Source organism: Petromyzon marinus, unplaced genomic scaffold, assembly GCF_048934315.1.
Source record: "Petromyzon marinus isolate PM22_M1 ecotype Great Lakes invasive population unplaced genomic scaffold, UKy_Petmar_22M1.pri1.0 PM_Scaffold_263, whole genome shotgun sequence".
Taxonomy (NCBI): domain Eukaryota; kingdom Metazoa; phylum Chordata; class Hyperoartia; order Petromyzontiformes; family Petromyzontidae; genus Petromyzon; species Petromyzon marinus.
The window spans coordinates 4036-21480 of NW_027423239.1; the positions used below are offsets into that span (position 1 = coordinate 4036).

Sequence of the window (17445 nt, forward strand, 5' to 3'; positions counted from 1 at the left end):
ACCCACCCACTCACCCACTCACCCACCCACTCACTCACCCACCCACCCACCCACTCACCCACCCACTCACCCACTCACCCACTCACCCACTCACTCACCCACCCACCCACTCACTCACTCACCCACTCACCCACTCACTCACCCACCCACTCACCCACTCACCCACTCACTCACCCACCCATTCACCCACCCACTCACCCACTCACCCACTCACCCACCCACTCACCCACTCACTCACCCACCCACTCACCCACTCACCCACCCACTCACTCACCCACCCACCCACTCACCCACCCACTCACTCACCCACCCACCCACCCACCCACTCACTCACTCACCCACTCACTCACTCACTCACCCACCCACTCACCCACTCACCCACCCACTCACTCACTCACCCACCCACTCACCCACTCACCCACCCACTCACCCACTCACCCACCCACCCACTCACTCACCCACTCACTCACCCACTCACCCACCCACTCACCCACCCACTCACCCACCCACTCACCCACTCACCCACCCACCCACTCACTCACTCACCCACCCACCCACCCACTCACCCACCCATTCACCCACTCACCCACCCACCCACCCCTCACCCACTCACCCACCCACCCACACACTCACTCACCCACCCACCCACTCACTCACCCACCCACCCACCCACTCACTCACCCACCCACCCACCCACTCACTCCCACCCACCCACCCACTCACTCACTAACTCACCCACCCACCCACTCACTCACTCACCCACTCACTCACCCACCCACCCACTCACTCACCCACTCATCCACTCACTCACCTACCCACCCATCCACCCACTCACCCACTCACTCACCCACTCACTCACCCACTCACTCACCCACTCACTCACTCACCCACTCACCCACCCACTCACTCACTCACCCACCCACTCACCCACTCACCCACCCACTCACCCACTCACTCACCCACCCACTCACCCACTCACCCACTCACTCACCCACCCACCCACTCACTCGCTCACTCACCCACTCACCCACTCACCCACTCACCCACCCACCCACCCACTCACCCACCCACTCACCCACCTACTCAACCACTCACCCACCCACTCACCCACCCACTCATCCACCCACTCACCCACCCACTCATCCACCCACTCACCCACCCACCCACTCACCCACTCACTCACCCACCCACCCACTCACTCACCCACTCACTCACTCACCCACTCACCCACCCACCCACCCACCCACCCACTCACCCACCCACCCACTCACCCTCCCACCCACTCACCCACCCACCCACTCACCCACCCACCCACTCACCCACCCACCCACTCACCCACCCACTCACCCACTCACCCACCCACTCACCCACTCACTCACTCACTCACCCACCCACTCACCCACCCACTCACCCACCCACCCACTCACTCACCCACTCACCCACTCACCCACCCACCCACTCACCCACTCACCCACTCACCCACTCACTCACCCACTCACTCACTCACTCACCCACCCACCCACTCACCCACCCACTCACCCACTCACTCACTCACCCACCCACCCACTCACCCACCCACCCATCCACCCACTCACCCACTCACTCACCCACTCACTCACCCACTCACTCACCCACTCACTCACTCACCCACTCACCCACCCACTCACTCACTCACCCACCCACTCACCCACTCACCCACCCACTCACCCACTTACTCACCCACCCACTCACCCACTCACCCACTCACTCACCCACCCACCCACTCACTCGCTCACTCACCCACTCACCCACTCACCCACTCACCCACCCACCCACCCACTCACCCACCCACTCACCCACCTACTCACCCACTCACCCACCCACTCACCCACCCACCCACTCACCCACCCACTCATCCACCCACTCACCCACCCACCCACTCACCCACTCACTCACCCACCCACCCACTCACTCACCCACTCACCCACTCACCCACTCACCCACCCACCCACTCACCCACTCACCCACTCACTCACCCACTCACTCACTCACCCACTCACCCACCCACCCACCCACTCACCCACCCACCCACTCACCCTCCCACCCACTCACCCACCCCCCCACTCACCCACCCACCCACTCACCCACCCACTCACCCACTCACCCACCCACTCACCCACTCACTCACTCACTCACCCACCCACTCACCCACCCACTCACCCACCCACCCACTCACTCACCCACTCACCCACTCACCCACCCACCCACTCACCCACTCACCCACTCACTCACCCACTCACTCACTCACCCACTCACTCACTCACTCACCCACTCACCCACCCACTCACCCACCCACCCACTCACTCACTCACCCACCCACTCACCCCACCCACTCACCCACCCACTCACCCACTCACTCACTCACCCACTCACTCACCCACTCACCCACTCACCCACCCACCCACTCACCCACTCACCCACTCACTCACTCACCCACTCACTCACCCACTCACTCACTCACCCACCCACTCACTCACCCACTCACTCACTCACCCACTCACCCACCCACTCACTCACCCACCCACTCACCCACTCACCCACCCACTCACCCACTCACTCACCCACCCACTCACCCACTCACCCACTCACTCACCCACCCACCCACTCACTCACCCACTCACCCACTCACCCACCCACCCACCCACCCACTCACCCACCCACTCACCCACCTACTCACCCACTCACCCACCCACTCACCCACCCACCCACCCACTCACCCACCCACTCATCCACCCACTCACCCACCCACCCACTCACCCACTCACTCACCCACCCACTCACTCACCCACTCACCCACTCACCCACTCACCCACCCACCCACTCACCCACTCACCCACTCACTCACCCACTCACTCACTCACCCACTCACCCACCCACCCACCCACTCACCCACCCACCCACTCACCCTCCCACCCACTCACCCACCCACCCACTCACCCACCCACCCACTCACCCACCCACTCACCCACTCACCCACCCACTCACCCACTCACTCACTCACCCACCCACTCACCCACCCACTCACCCACCCACCCACTCACTCACCCACTCACCCACTCACCCACCCACCCACTCACCACTCACTCACCCACTCACTCACTCACCCACTCACTCACTCACTCACCCACTCACCCACCCACTCACCCACCCACCCACTCACTCACCCACCCACTCACCCACCCACTCACCCACCCACTCACCCACCCACTCACCCACTCACTCACTCACCCACTCACTCACCCACTCACCCACTCACCCACCCACCCACTCACCCACTCACCCACTCACCCACTCACTCACTCACCCACTCACTCACCCACTCACTCACTCACCCACCCACTCACTCACCCACTCACTCACCCATTCTCCCACCCACTCACTCACCCACCCACTCACCCACTCACCCACTCACTCACCCACTCACTCACCCACTCACTCACTCACCCACTCACCCACTCACTCACCCACTCACTCACTCACCCACCCACTCACTCACCCACCCACCCACTCACCCACTCACCCACCCACTCACCCACTCACCCACTCACTCACTCACCCACCCACCCACTCACCCACCCACTCACCCACTCACCCACCCACTCACCCACTCACTCACTCACTCACCCACCCACTCACCCACCCACTCACCCACCCACTCACCCACCCACACACTCACCCACCCACCCACCCACTCACCCACCCACTCACCCACCCACCCATTCTCCCATTATGTCTGCCCCACCCCCGCAGTCTCTGACAGCCTTGCCGAGTTCCTATTGGCCGAGAGATGCACGCAGACTCCGCCCACAAGAGATCAAAGTTCAACCGCTGCTCATACCGACAAAGCACTAGGAGGGTTTTCCCACAATGCACTTCGACCACACACCCACAATGCAATCGGTCTGCATACCCACAATGCAATTGGTCCCCATCCTCACGATGCAGTTGGACCACGCACCCACAATGCAATTGGACCACATACCCACAATGCATTTGGATCACATACCCACAATGCACTTCGACCGCACACCCATAATGCAATTGGATTCCATACCCACAATGGAATTGGAGCACATTCCCACAATGCAATTGGATCCCATTCCCACAATGCAATTGGATCCCATACCCACAATGCAATTGGATCCCATACCCACAATGGGATTGGACCACATACCCACAATGCAATTGGATCCCATACCCACAATGCACTTCGACCGCACACCCACAATGCAATTGGATCCCGTACCCACAATGCACTTGGGCCACGCACCCACGGTGCGCCTGCAAGCCGTGGATGGCGGCCGCCGTCGGGGGGCGTGGCCACGGGCGGGGGCGTGGTAACGGTCGGGGGCGTGGCCCCGGGCGGGGGCGTGGCCACGGGCGGCCCCGCCCCCGGGGCGCTCTCCATGGAGGAGCTTCGCCTCTACGCCTCCCTCGAGCGCATCGACGCCCGGCTCCACGGGGCGGGGCGGGGCGGGGGAGTGGGCGGGGCGGGGGAGTGGGCGGGGCGGGGGGGTGGGCGGAGCGGGGGGGTGGGCGGGGCAGGGGGAAGCAGCTGCCAATGGGAGTGCCCCTAGGGCTAGAGCAAAGCGCCCACCGCTACTGACAGAAGCCTCAGGGGCAGCCCCAGTGACAGCTGCCCCTAGGGCTAGACCACAGCGCCCACCGCTACTGACAGCAGCCTCAGGGGCAGCTGTCACTGGGGGTGCCCCTAGGGCCAGACCCACAGCGCCCACCGCTACTGACAGCAGCCCCAGGGGCAGCTGCTACTGGGGGTGCCCCTAGGGCTAGAGCAAAGCGCCCACCGCTACTGACAAGCCCCAGGGGCAGTCCCAGTGATAGCTGCCCCTAGGGCTAGACCACAGCGCCCACCGCTACTGACAGAAGCCCCAGGGGCAGCTGTCGCTGGGGCTGCCCCTAGGGCTAGACCACAGCGCCCACCGCTACTGACAGAAGCCTCAGGGGCAGCTGTCGCTGGGGGTGCCCCTAGGGCTAGAGCAAAGCGCCCACCGCTACTGACAGAAGCCTCAGGGGCAGCTGTCACTGGGGGTGCCCCTAGGGCTAGACCACAGCGCCCACCGCTACTGACAGCAGCCCCAAGGGCAGCTGTCGCTGGGGGTGCCCCTAGGGCTAGAGCAAAGCGCCCACCGCTACTGACAGCAGCCCCAGGGGCAGCTGTCACTGTGGGTGCCCCTAGGGCTAGACCACAGCGCCCACCGCTACTGACAGAAGCCTCAGGGGCAGCTGACACTGGGGGTGCCCCTAGGGCTAGAGCAAAGCGCCCACCGCTACTGACAGCAGCCCCAGGGGCAGCTGTCACTGGGGGTGCCCCTAGGGCTAGAGCAAAGCGCCCACCGCTACTGACAGCAGCCCCAGGGGCAGCTGTCGCTGGGGGTGCCCCTAGGGCTAGACCACAGCGCCCACCACTACTGACAGAAGCCCCAGGGGCAGCCCCAGTGACAGCTGCCCCTAGGGCTAGACCACAGCGCCCACCGCTACTGACAGAAGCCTCAGGGGCAGCCCCAGTGACAGCTGCCCCTAGGGCTAGACCAAAGCGCCCACCGCTACTGACAGCAGCCCCAGGGGCAGCTGTCACTGGGGGTGCCCCTAGGGCTAGACCACAGCGCCCACCGCTACTGACAAGCCCCAGGGGCAGCCCCAGTGATAGCTGCCCCTGGGGCTAGACCACAGCGCCCACCGCTACTGACAGCAGCCTCAGGGGCAGCTGTCACTGGGGGTGCCCCTAGGGCCAGACCCACAGCGCCCACCGCTACTGACAGCAGCCCTAGGGGCAGCTGTTACTGGGGGTGCCCCTAGGGCTAGAGCAAAGCGCCCACCGCTACTGACAACAGCCCCAGGGGCAGCCCCAGTGACTGCTGCCCCTAGGGCCAGAGCCACAGCGCCCACCGCTACTGATAGCAGCCCCAGGGGCAGCTGCCGCTGGGAGTCACCCTAGGCAGGTTGGTGGAATTTCCTCTGAGATCCTGATTGTAAATGTTTACCGGGTTTATTTTTTGTTGTTGTTGTGACTGAATCGATTCTATTAAAAAATTTTTTTTATAAAAAATATTATTTTATATATATTAAAAAAAAGTGAAATTAATAAAATTCTACTACTGATGGTGAAATTCCCGGTCTGGAGGTTGTTTGCTTTGTGCTGATGCTGCTGATGTCTGGGTGGCCCAGAAGTCAGGACACATGCCCCCCCCCACCAATCCATTGACCTCCCCCTACCCAACATGGCCCCCACCCCCCATTCTATTGACCTCCCCCTACCCAACATGGCCCCCACCCCCATTCTATTGACCTCCCCCTACCCAACATGGCCCCACCCCCCCATTCTATTGACCTCCCCCTACGCAACATGGCCCCCACCCCCCCCCCCCCCCCATTCTATTGACCTCCCCCTACTCAACATGGATCCCCCTCCACATGCCCCGCCTTTCCCACTCTATTGAACATCCCCCTAACCAACATGGCCAACCCCACATCTAGTGACCCTACCCAACATGGCCACAATCCCATCTATTGAACTCCCCCCTATCCAACATGGCCCACCTTTTCAACTCGATTGAACATCCCCCTAACCAACATGGCCACCCCCACATCTATTGACCCTCCCCCTACCCAACATGGCCACCCCCACATCTATTGACCCTTACCCAACATGGCCAACCCCACATCTATTGACCCTCCCCCTACCCAACATGGCCACCCCCACATCTATTGACCCTCCCCCTACCCAACATGGCCCAACTTTCCCACTCTATTGAACCTCCCCCTACCCAACATGGCCACCTCCCCATCTATTGACCCTCGCCCTACCCAACATGGCCCACCTTTCCCACTCTATTGACCCTCCCCCTACCCAACATGGCCACCCCCCATCTATTGACCTCCCCCTACCCAACATGGATCCCCTCCACTCCATTGACCCCCTACCCAACATGGCCACCGCCCCCCAATCTATTGAACCGCTCCCGACCCAACATGGCCCACCTGTCCCACTCTATTGAACCTCCCCCTAACCAACATGGCCACCCCCACATGTATTAACCTTTCCCCTAACCAACATGGCCACCCCCCATCTATTGAACTCCCCCCTACCCAACATGGCCCACCTTTCACACTCTATTGAACATCCCCTTACTCAACATGGCCACCCCCACATCTATTGACCCTCCCCCTACCCAACATGGCCACCCCCACATCTATTGACCCTCCCCCTACCCAACATGGCCCACCTTTCCAACTCTATTGAACATCCCCTTACCCAACATGGCCACCCCCATCTATTTACCTCCCCCTACCCAACATGGCCCACCTTTCCAACTCTATTGAACCTCCCCCTACCCAACATGGCCACCCCCCCCCCCCAATCTATTGAACCGCTCCCGACCCAACATGGCCCACCTTTCACACTCTATTGAACATCCCCCTACCCAACATGGCCACCCCCACATCTATTGACCCTCCCCCTACCCAACATGGCCACCCCCACATCTATTGACCCTCCCCCTACCCAACATGGCCCACCTTTCCAACTCTATTGAACATCCCCTTACCCAACATGGCCACCCCCCATCTATTTACCTCCCCCTACCCAACATGGCCCACCTTTCCAACTCTATTGAACCTCCCCCTACCCAACATGGCCACCCCCCCCCCCCCAATCTATTGAACCGCTCCCGACCCAACATGGCCCACCTTTCACACTCTATTGAACATCCCCCTACCCAACATGGCCACCCCCACATCTATTGACCCTCCCCCTACCCAACATGGCCACCCCCACATCTATTGACCCTCCCCCTACCCAACATGGCCACCCCCACATCTATTGACCCTCCCCCTACCCAACATGGCCCACCTTTCCCACTCTATTGAACCTCCCCCTAACCAACATGGCTACCCCACATATTTTGACCCTACCCCTACCAAACATGCCCCCCCCCCCCCAAATCTATTGACCCTCCCCCTACCCAACATGAATCCACTCCATTGACCCCCTACCCAACATGGCCACCCCCCCCCCCCCATCTATTGAACCTCCCCCTAACCAACATGGCCACCCCCACATCTATTAACCCTCCCCCTACCCAACATGGCCACAATCCCATCTATTGAACTCCCCCCTACCCAACATGGCCCACCTTTCCCACTCTATTGAACATCCCCCTACCCAAAATGGCCACCCCCCATCTATTGAACTTTCCCTACCCAACATGGCCACTCCCCCATACATTGAACCTCCCCCTAACCAACATGGCCACCCCAACATTTATTGACCCTCCCCCTACCGAACATGGCCACCTCCCCATCTATTGACCCTACCCAACATGGCTACAATTCCATCTATTGACCCTACCCCTACCCAACATGGCCCACCTTTCACACTCTATTGAACCTCCCCCTACCCAACATGGCCACCCCCCCCCCCACATCTATTGACCGTCCCCCTACACAACATGGCCCAACTTTCCAACTCTTTTAAACATCCCCCTACCCAACATGGCCCACCTTTCACACTCTATTGAACATCCCCCTACCCAACATGGCCCCCCCAATCTATTGACCTCCCCCTACCCAACATGGATCCCCTCCACTCCATTAACCCCCTACCCAACATGGCCACTCCCCCCCCCCCCCCCCATCTATTGAGCTCCCCCTACCCAACATGGATCCCCTCCACTCCATTGACCCCCTACCCAACATGGCCACTCCCCCCCCCCCCCCCCATCTATTGAACTCCCCCTACCCAACAAGCCCCACCTTTCCCACTCTATTGAACCTCCCCCGACCCAACATGGCCACCCCTCCCCCCCACATCTATTAACCATCCCCAACATGGCTACAATTCCATCTATTGAACATCCCCCTACCCAACATGGCCACCCCCACATCTATTGACCCTACCCCTACCCAACATGGCCACACCCCCCCCACCCCATCCATTGAACATCCCCCTACCCAACATGGCCCACCTTTCCCACTCTCTTGAACCTCCCCCTAACCAACATGGCCAACTCCCCCATCCATTGAACCACCCCCGACCCAACATGGCCCACCTTTCCCACTCTCTTGAACCTCTCCCTAACCAACATGGCCACGCCCACATCTATTGACCCTCCCCCTACCCAACATGGCCACCCCCACATCTATTAAACCTCCACCTACCCAACATGGCCAAACCTTTCCAACTCTATTGGACCTCTCCCTACCCAACATGGCCACCTTATATATTTTTATATAATTACGTCACGTCCGCTCCCCCACCCTCCACCGCACCCACCCCCCCTACCGACGTCACTTCTGCCCGCACCACCAACACCCTTCCACCACAGCTGTCAGTCGGCGGGCCTTCGCTCCTGTCCGCCTTACCCTCGCCATTGCTTCGCGGCTGTCGTTGTGGGAAGCGATGCTCTCTCTGCTGCACCGAGCCACGGCGGCGGCCACGGGGGCGCGGGTGAGGACACGGGGGGAGCTGAGGCGTTGAGGAGGAAGGGGGGGAAGGCGTTGGGGTTTAGGGTCACCTTGGGGGGTTGGGGGTTGGTCGGGGTTGATGAAGCCTCGGGCTTGCCTAGTTTCCCTACCGAGGACGCGAGGGGTCGAGCGGTAGGGGATTGGTGTTGGTGGGGGGGGGGTCGGGGTTGATGAAGCCTCGGGCTTGCCTAGTTTCCCTACCGAGGACGCGAGGGGTCGAGCGGTAGGGGATTGGTGGGGGGGGGGGGGGGGGTGGGGGGTCGGGGTTGATGAAGCCTCGGGCTTGCCTAGTTTCCCTACCGAGGACGCGAGGGGTCGAGCGGTAGGGTATTGGTAGGGAGGTGGGGGTTGATGAAGCCTCGGGCTTGCCTAGTTTCCCTACCGAGGACGCGAGGGGTCGAGCGGTAGGGCATTAGTGGGCGGGGGGTGGGTTCGGGGTTGATGAAGCCTCGGGCTTGCCTAGTTTCCCTACCGAGGACGCGAGGGGTCGAGCGGTAGGGGATTAGTGGGCGGGGGGGGGAGGTCGGGGTTGATGAAGCCTCGGGCTTGCCTAGTTTCCCTACCGAGTACGTGAGGGGTCGAGCGGTAGGGGATTGGTGGGGAAGGGGGGGTTGATGAATCACCGATGGTAGTGGTGGTTCATATTCTTTGGGTCTTTCGGTAAAGTCACGTAGATATGAATTCCTGCAGTCACGAAAGCTTTAAGTCGTGATGGTGGTTGTTGATGGTAGTGATGATGGTAGTGGTGATGGTGGTGACAGGTGATGGTGGTGATGATGGTAGTGATGATGATGGTGGTGGTGATGGTGGTGGTGATGATGGTGATGATTGTAGTGGTGATGGTGGTGACAGGTGATGGTGGTGATGATGGTGATGGTGGTGATGGTGGTGGTGATGATGGTAGTGGTGATGGTGGTGATGGTGATGGTGGTGATGATGGTAGTGATGATGGTAGTGGTGTTGGTGGTGACAGGTGATGGTGGTGATGATGGTGGTGACAGGTGATGGTGGTGATGATGGTGGTGGTGATGGTGGTGGTGGTGGTGATGGTGGTGGTGGTGGTGATGGTGGTGGTGATGGTGGTGGTGGTGATGGTGGTGATGATGGTAGCGGTGATGGTAGTGACAGGTGATGGTGGTGATGGTGGTAGTGATGATGGTAATAATGATGGTAGTGGTGATGGTGGTGATGGTAGTGACAGGTGATGGTGGTGATGATGGTAGTGATGATGCTGATGTTGCTGCTGATGATGATGTTGCTGATGATGATTGTGCTGCTGCTGATGATGATTGTGCTGATGATGATTGTGCTGATGATGATTGTGCTGATGATGATGATGGTGCTGATGATGGTGCTGATGATGGTGCTGATGATGATGATGGTGCTGATGATGATGTTGCTGATGGTGCTGATGATGATGGTGTTGATGATGGTGCTGATGATGATGATGATGGTGCTGATGATGGTGCTGATGATGTTGCTGATGATGATGTTGCTGATGATGTTGCTGATGATGGTGGTGCAGGCCGCCAGGGTTGTTCTGTCTCAGCGTTCTTACTCCGATTTCGCCAGTGAGGCCACCTTCGACATTAAGGTGAGACACACACACACACACCTCTGTCTCTCTCTGTCTCCCTGTCTCTGTCTCTCTCTGTCTCTCTGTGTCTCTCTGTCTCTCTCGCTGCCTCTGTCTCTCTCTGTCTCTCTGTCTCTGTCTCTCTCTGTCTCTCTCTGTCTCCCTGTCTCTCTCTGTCTCTGTCTCTCTCTGTCTCTCTGTGTCTCCCTGTCTCTGTCTCTCTCTGTCTCTCTGTCTCTGTCTCTCTCTGTCTCTCTGTCTCCCTGTCTCTCTGTCTGTCTCTCTGTCTCTCTCCCTGTCTCTGTCTCTCTCTGTCTCTCTCTGTATCTCTGTGTCTCCCTGTCTCTCTCTGTCTCTCTCTGTCTCTCTCTGTCTCTGTCTCTATATGTCTCTCTCTGTCCCTCTGTCTCTCTCTGTCTCTATATGTCTCTCTCTGTCTCCCTGTCTCTCCCTGTCTCTCTGTGTCTCCCTGTCTCTCTCTGTCTCTCTCTGTCTCTCTCTGTCTCTGTCTCTATATGTCTCTCTCTGTCCCTCTGTCTCTCTCTGTCTCTATATGTCTCTCTCTGTCTCCCTGTCTCTCCCTGTCTCTCTCTGTCTCCCTGTCTCTCCCTGTCTCTCTCTGTCTCTCTCTGTCTCTCTCTGTCTCTCTCTGTCTCTGTCTCTATATGTCTCTCTCTGTCCCTCTGTCTCTCTCTGTCTCTATATGTCTCTCTCTGTCTCCCTGTCTCTCTCTATCTCTCTGTCTCTGTCTATGTCTCTGTCTCTCTCTGTCTCTCTTTCCCTGTCTCTCTCTGTCTCTCTGTCTCTCTCCCTGTCTCTGTCTCTCTGTCTCTCTCTGTCTCCCTGTCTCTCTCTGTCTCTCTGTGTCTCCCTGTCTCTCTCTGTCTCTCTTTCCCTGTCTCTGTCTCTCTCTGTCTCTCTCTGTCTCCCTGTCTCTCTCTGTCTCTCTCCCTGTCTCTGTCTCTCTCTGTCTCTCTGTCTCTCTGTGTCTCTCTCTGTCTCTCTCTGTCTCTCTGTGTCTCTCTCTCTCTCTCTCTGTCTCTCTCTGTCTCTCTCTCTCTGTCTATGTCTCTGTCTCTCTCTGTCTCTCTCTGTCTCTCTCTGTCTCTCTCTCTCTGTCTATGTCTCTGTCTCTCTCTCTGTCTATGTCTCTGTCTCTCTCTGTCTCTGTCTCTGTCTCTCTCTCTGTCTCTCTCTCTCCCTGTCTCTCTCTGTCTCTCTCTCTGTCTCTCTCTGTCTCTCCCTCTCTCTCTGTTTCTCTCTTTGTCTCTGTGTATTTCTCTCTGCCTCTGTCTCTCTGTCTCTCTTTATCTGTCTCTGTCTCTTCTCTGTCTCTCTGTCTCTCTGTCTGTATCTCTGTCTCTCTCTCTCTCTCTGTCTCTTCTCTGTCTCTCTGTCTCTCTGTCTGTATCTCTGTCTCTCTGTCTCTCTCTGTCTCTTCTCTGTCTCTCTGTCTGTATCTCTGTCTGTATCTCTGTCTGTATCTCTGTCTGTATCTCTGTCTGTATCTCTGTCTCTCTCTGTATCTTCTCTGTCTCTCTGTCTGTATCTCTGTCTGTATCTCTGTCTGTATCTCTGTCTGTATCTCTCTCTCTCTCTGTCTCTCTCTGTCTCTCCCTCTCTCTCTCTGTTTCTCTCTTTGTCTCTGTATCTTCTCTGTCTCTCTGTCTGTATCTCTGTCTCTCTCTCTCTCTCTGTCTCTGTGTGTCTCTCTGTCTCTCTGTCTGTATCTCTGTCTCTCTCTCTCTGTCTCTGTGTGTCTCTCTGTCTCTCTGTCTGTATCTCTGTCTCTCTCTCTCTCTGTCTCTGTGTGTCTCTCTGTCTCTCTGTCTGTATCTCTGTCTCTCTCTCTGTCTCTGTGTGTCTCTCTGTCTCTCTGTCTGTATCTCTGTCTCTCTCTCTCTGTCTCTGTGTGTCTCTCTGTCTCTCTGTCTGTATCTCTGTCTCTCTCTCTCCTTCTCTGTGTGTCTCTCTGTCTCTCTGTCTGTATCTCTGTCTCTCTCTCTCTCTGTCTCTCTCTGTCTCTCTCTCTGTCTCTCTCTGTCTCTGTGTCTCTTTCCCTGTCACTGTCTCTCTCTCTGTCTCTGTCTCTCTCACTGTCTCTCTCTCTCTGTCTCTCTCTCTCTCTCTCTGTCTCTCTGTCTCTCTCTGTCTGTGCCTCTGTGTCTCTGTCTGTATCTCTCTCTGTCTCTGTCTCTCTGTCTCTGTCTATCTCTCTCTCTGTCTGTATCTCTGTCTGTATCTTTGTCTCTCTCTCTGTCTGTATCTCTGTCTGTATCTTTGTCTCTCTCTCTGTCTCTGTGTTTCTCTCTGTCTCTCTCGGCGTGTCTCTCTCAGCGTGTCTCTCGCCGTGTCTCTCTGTGTCTCTCTCAGTGTCTTTCTGGCTGTCTCTGTGTGTGTGTCTCTCTTGCTGTGTCTCTCTCTGTCTCTGTGGATCTCTCAGTTTATCTCTCTGTCCCTGTCTCTCTCTGTATGTCTCTCTGTGTGTCTCTCTCTGTCTCTCTGTGTCTATCTCTGTCTGTTTCTTTGTCTCTGTCTCTCTGTGTGTCTCTCTGTCGCTCTCTCCTCGTGTCTCTCTCCCCCCCCCCCGTGTCTCTCTCTCCCCGTGTCTCTCTCCCCGTGTCTCTCTCCCTGTGTCTCTCTCTCCCCGTGTCTCTCTCTCCCCGTCTCTCTCCCCGTCTCTATCTCTCTCCCCACGTGTCTCTCTCACCGTGTCTCTCTCTATCTCTCTCTCTCCCCACGTGTCTCTGTCTCTCACCGTGTCTCTCTCTCTGTCTCTCCCCGTGTCTCTCTCTGTCTCTCACAGTGTCTCTCTCTCTCACCGTGTCTCTCTCTCTCTCTGTCTCTCCCCGTGTCTCTCTCTGTCTCTCACCGTGTCTCTCTCTCTCCCCGTGTCTCTCTGTCTCTCACAGTGTCTCTCTCTCTGTCTCTCTCTCTCCCCGTGTCTCTCTCTCTCCCCACGTGTCTCTCTCTCTCCCCGTGTCTCTCTCTCCCCGTGTCTCTCTCTCCACGTGTCTCTCTCTCCCCGTGTCTCTCTCTCCCCGTGTCTCTCTCTCCCCGTGTCTCTCTCTCCCCGTGTCTCTCTCTCCCCGTGTCTCTCTCTCTCTCTCTCCCCACGTGTCTCTCTCTCTCCCCGTGTCTCTCTGTCTCTCTCTCGCCGTGTCTTTGTCTCTCTCTCTCCCCGTGTGTCTCTCTCTATCTCTCTGTCTCCCCACGTGTCTCTCTCCCCGTGTCTCTCTCTCCCCGTGTCTCTCTCTCCCCGTGTCTCTCTCTCCCCGTGTCTCTCTCTCCCCGTGTCTCTCTCTCCACGTGTCTCTCTCTCCCCGTGTCTCTCTCTCCCCGTGTCTCTCTCTCCCCGTGTCTCTCTCTCCCCGTGTCTCTCTCTCCCCGTGTCTCTCTCTCCCCGTGTCTCTCTCTCTCTCTCCCCACGTGTCTCTCTCTCTCCCCGTGTCTCTCTGTCTCTCTCTCGCCGTGTCTTTGTCTCTCTCTCTCCCCGTGTGTCTCTCTCTATCTCTCTGTCTCCCCACGTGTCTCTCTCCCCGTGTCTCTCACTCTCTCTCTCTCCCCGTGTCTCTCTCTCCCCGTGTCTCTCTCTCTCTCTCTCTCTCTCTCCCCGTGTCTCTCTCTCTCTGTCTCTCTCCCCGTGTCTCTCTCTCCCCACGTGTCTCTCTCTCTCACCGTGTCTCTGTCTCCCCACGTGTCTCTCTCCCCGTGTCTCTCTCTCCCCGTGTCTCTCTCTCTCTGTCTCTCTCACCGTGTCTCTCTCTCTCCCCGTGTCTCTCTCTCTCCCCGTGTCTCTCTCTCCCCGTGTCTCTCTCTCTCTCTCTCTCTCTCCCCGTGTCTCTCTCTGTCTCTCTCACCGTGTCTCTCTCCCCGTGTCTCTCTCTCCCCGTGCTCTCTCTCTCCCCGTCTCTCTCTCCCCGTGTCTCTCTCTCACTGTCTCTCTCTCCCCGTGTCTCTCTCTCGCTCTCCCCACGTGTCTCTCTCTCTCTCTCTCCCCGTGTCTCTCTCTCCCCACGTGTCTCTCTCTCCCCGTGTCTCTCTCTCTCCCCGTGTCTCTCTCTCTCCCCGTGTCTCTCTCTCTCCCCGTCTCTCTCTCCCCGTGTCTCTCTCTCACTGTCTCTCTCTCCCCGTGTCTCTCTCTCGCTCTCCCCACGTGTCTCTCTCTCTCTCTCTCCCCGTGTCTCTCTCTCTCTCGCTCTCCCCACGTGTCTCTCTCTCTCTCTCTCCCCGTGTCTCTCTCCCTCCCCATGTCTCTTCCCCAGCCATGCGAGGTGCACAAACTGGAGTCAGCCCCTCCTGTACGAGCGACATTGACGCGTGAACAGGCGCTACTGTCTCTCTCTCTCACCGTGTCTCTCTCTCTCTCTCCCTCTCTCTCCCCCACGTGTCTCTCTCCCCGTGTCTCTCTCTCACCGTGTCTCTGTCTCTCTCTCACCGTGTCTCTCTCTCTCTCACCGTGTCTCTCTCTCTCACCGTGTGTCTCTCTCACCGTGTCTCTCTCGCACCATGTCTCTCTCTCTCTCTCTCACCGTGTCTCTCTCTCTCTCTCACCGTGTCTCTCTCTCACCGTGTCTCTCTCTCTCACCGTGTCTCTCTCTCCCACCGTGTCTCTCTCTCCCCGTGTCTCTCTCTCCCCGTGTCTCTCTCTCCCCGTGTCTCTCTCTCTCTCTCTCTCACTGTGTCTCTCTCTATCTCTCTCTCTCTCCCCGTCTCTCTCTCTCTCCCCGTGTCTCTCTCTCACCGTGTCTCTCTCTCACCGTGTGTCTCTCTCACCGTGTCTCTCTCTCTCACCGTGTCTCTCTCGCACCATGTCTCTCTCTCTCTCTCTCACCGTGTCTCTCTCTCTCTCACCGTGTCTCTCTCTCACCGTGTCTCTCTCGCACCGTGTCTCTCTCTCTCACCGTGTCTCTCTCTCACCGTGTCTCTCTCTATCTCTCACCGTGTCTCTCTCTCACCGTGTCTCTCTCTCACCGTGTCTCTCTCTCTCACCGTGTCTCTCTCTCTCACCGTGTCTCTCTCTCTCCCCGTGTCTCTCTCTCTCCCCGTGTCTCTCTCTCTCCCCGTGTCTCTCTCTCCCCGTGTCTCTCTCTCTCTCTCTCACTGTGTCTCTCTCTATCTCTCTCTCTCTCTCCCCGTGTCTCTCTCTCTAACTCTCTCTCTCCCCGTGTCTCTCTCTCACTGTCTCTCTCTCTCTCCCCGTGTCTCTCTCTCACTGTCTCTCTCTCTCCCTCTCTCTCCCCACGTGTCTCTCTCCCCGTGTCTCTCTCTCACCGTGTCTCTCTCCCTCCCCGTGTCTCTTCCCCAGCCATGCGAGGTGCACAAACTGGAGTCAGCCCCTCCTGTACGAGCGACATTGACGCGTGAACAGGCGCTACTGTCTCTCTCTCTCACCGTGTCTCTCTCTCTCTCACCGTGTCTCTCTCACCGTCTCTCTCCCCGTGTCTCTCTCTCCCTCTCTCTCCCCACGTGTCTCTCTCCCCGTGTCTCTCTCTCCCCGTGTCTCTCTCTCTAACTCTCTCTCTCCCCGTGTCTCTCTCTCACTGTGTCTCTCTCTCCCTCTCTCTCCCCACGTGTCTCTCTCCCCGTGTCTCTCTCTCTCACCGTGTCTCTCTCTCCCCGCGTCTCTCTCGCCCCGTGTCTCTCTCCCTCTCTCTCTCCCCGTGTCTCTCTCTCTCACTGTGTCTCTCTCTCTCTCTCGCTCTCCCCACGTGTCTCTCTCTCTCTCTCACCGTGTCTCTCTCTCACCGTGTCTCTCTCCCTCCCCGTGTCTCTTCCCCAGCCATGCGAGGTGCACAAACTGGAGTCAGCCCCTCCTGTACGAGCGACATTGACGCGTGAACAGGCGCTACTGTACTATCGCCAGATGCAGCTTATCAGACGCATGGAGCTCAAGGCTGACCAGCTGTACAAGCAGAAGATCATTCGTGGGTTCTGTCACCTGTACGATGGGCAGGTAGACACTCGCACAGAGACACAGACACATACAGACACAGGACAGAGAGAGACACAGACACACAGAGAGAGACAGACACACACACACAGACACTCGCACAGAGACACAGACACACACACACAGAGACACAGACACTCACACACAGGACAGAGACACAGATACACACTCACACAGACAGAGACACAGACACTCACACACAGAGAGAGACACAGACACACATACACTCACACAGACAGAGACACAGGCAGAGACACAGACACACACACAGACAGAGACACAGACACACTCACACAGGGCAGAGATACAGACACACACACAAACAGAGACACAGACAGAGACACAGACACTCACACAGAGACACACACACACACACACAGAGACACAAACTCAC

General features: G+C 58.0%; 1 protein-coding gene across 1 annotated transcript in view; it reads left to right on the forward strand.

The window, feature by feature from the left end:
* The first annotated feature begins 9336 nt into the window (after positions 1-9336).
* Positions 9337-17445, forward strand: part of PDHA1 (pyruvate dehydrogenase E1 subunit alpha 1) — a 60496-nt gene continuing 52387 nt past the window's right edge. The window contains exons 1-3 of the mRNA XM_076064012.1: positions 9337-9505; positions 11048-11116; positions 16881-17054. Coding sequence (XP_075920127.1) covers positions 9458-9505; positions 11048-11116; positions 16881-17054 — 291 coding nt within the window. The 5' untranslated portion in view covers positions 9337-9457. The remainder of the gene's footprint in view (positions 9506-11047; positions 11117-16880; positions 17055-17445) is intronic.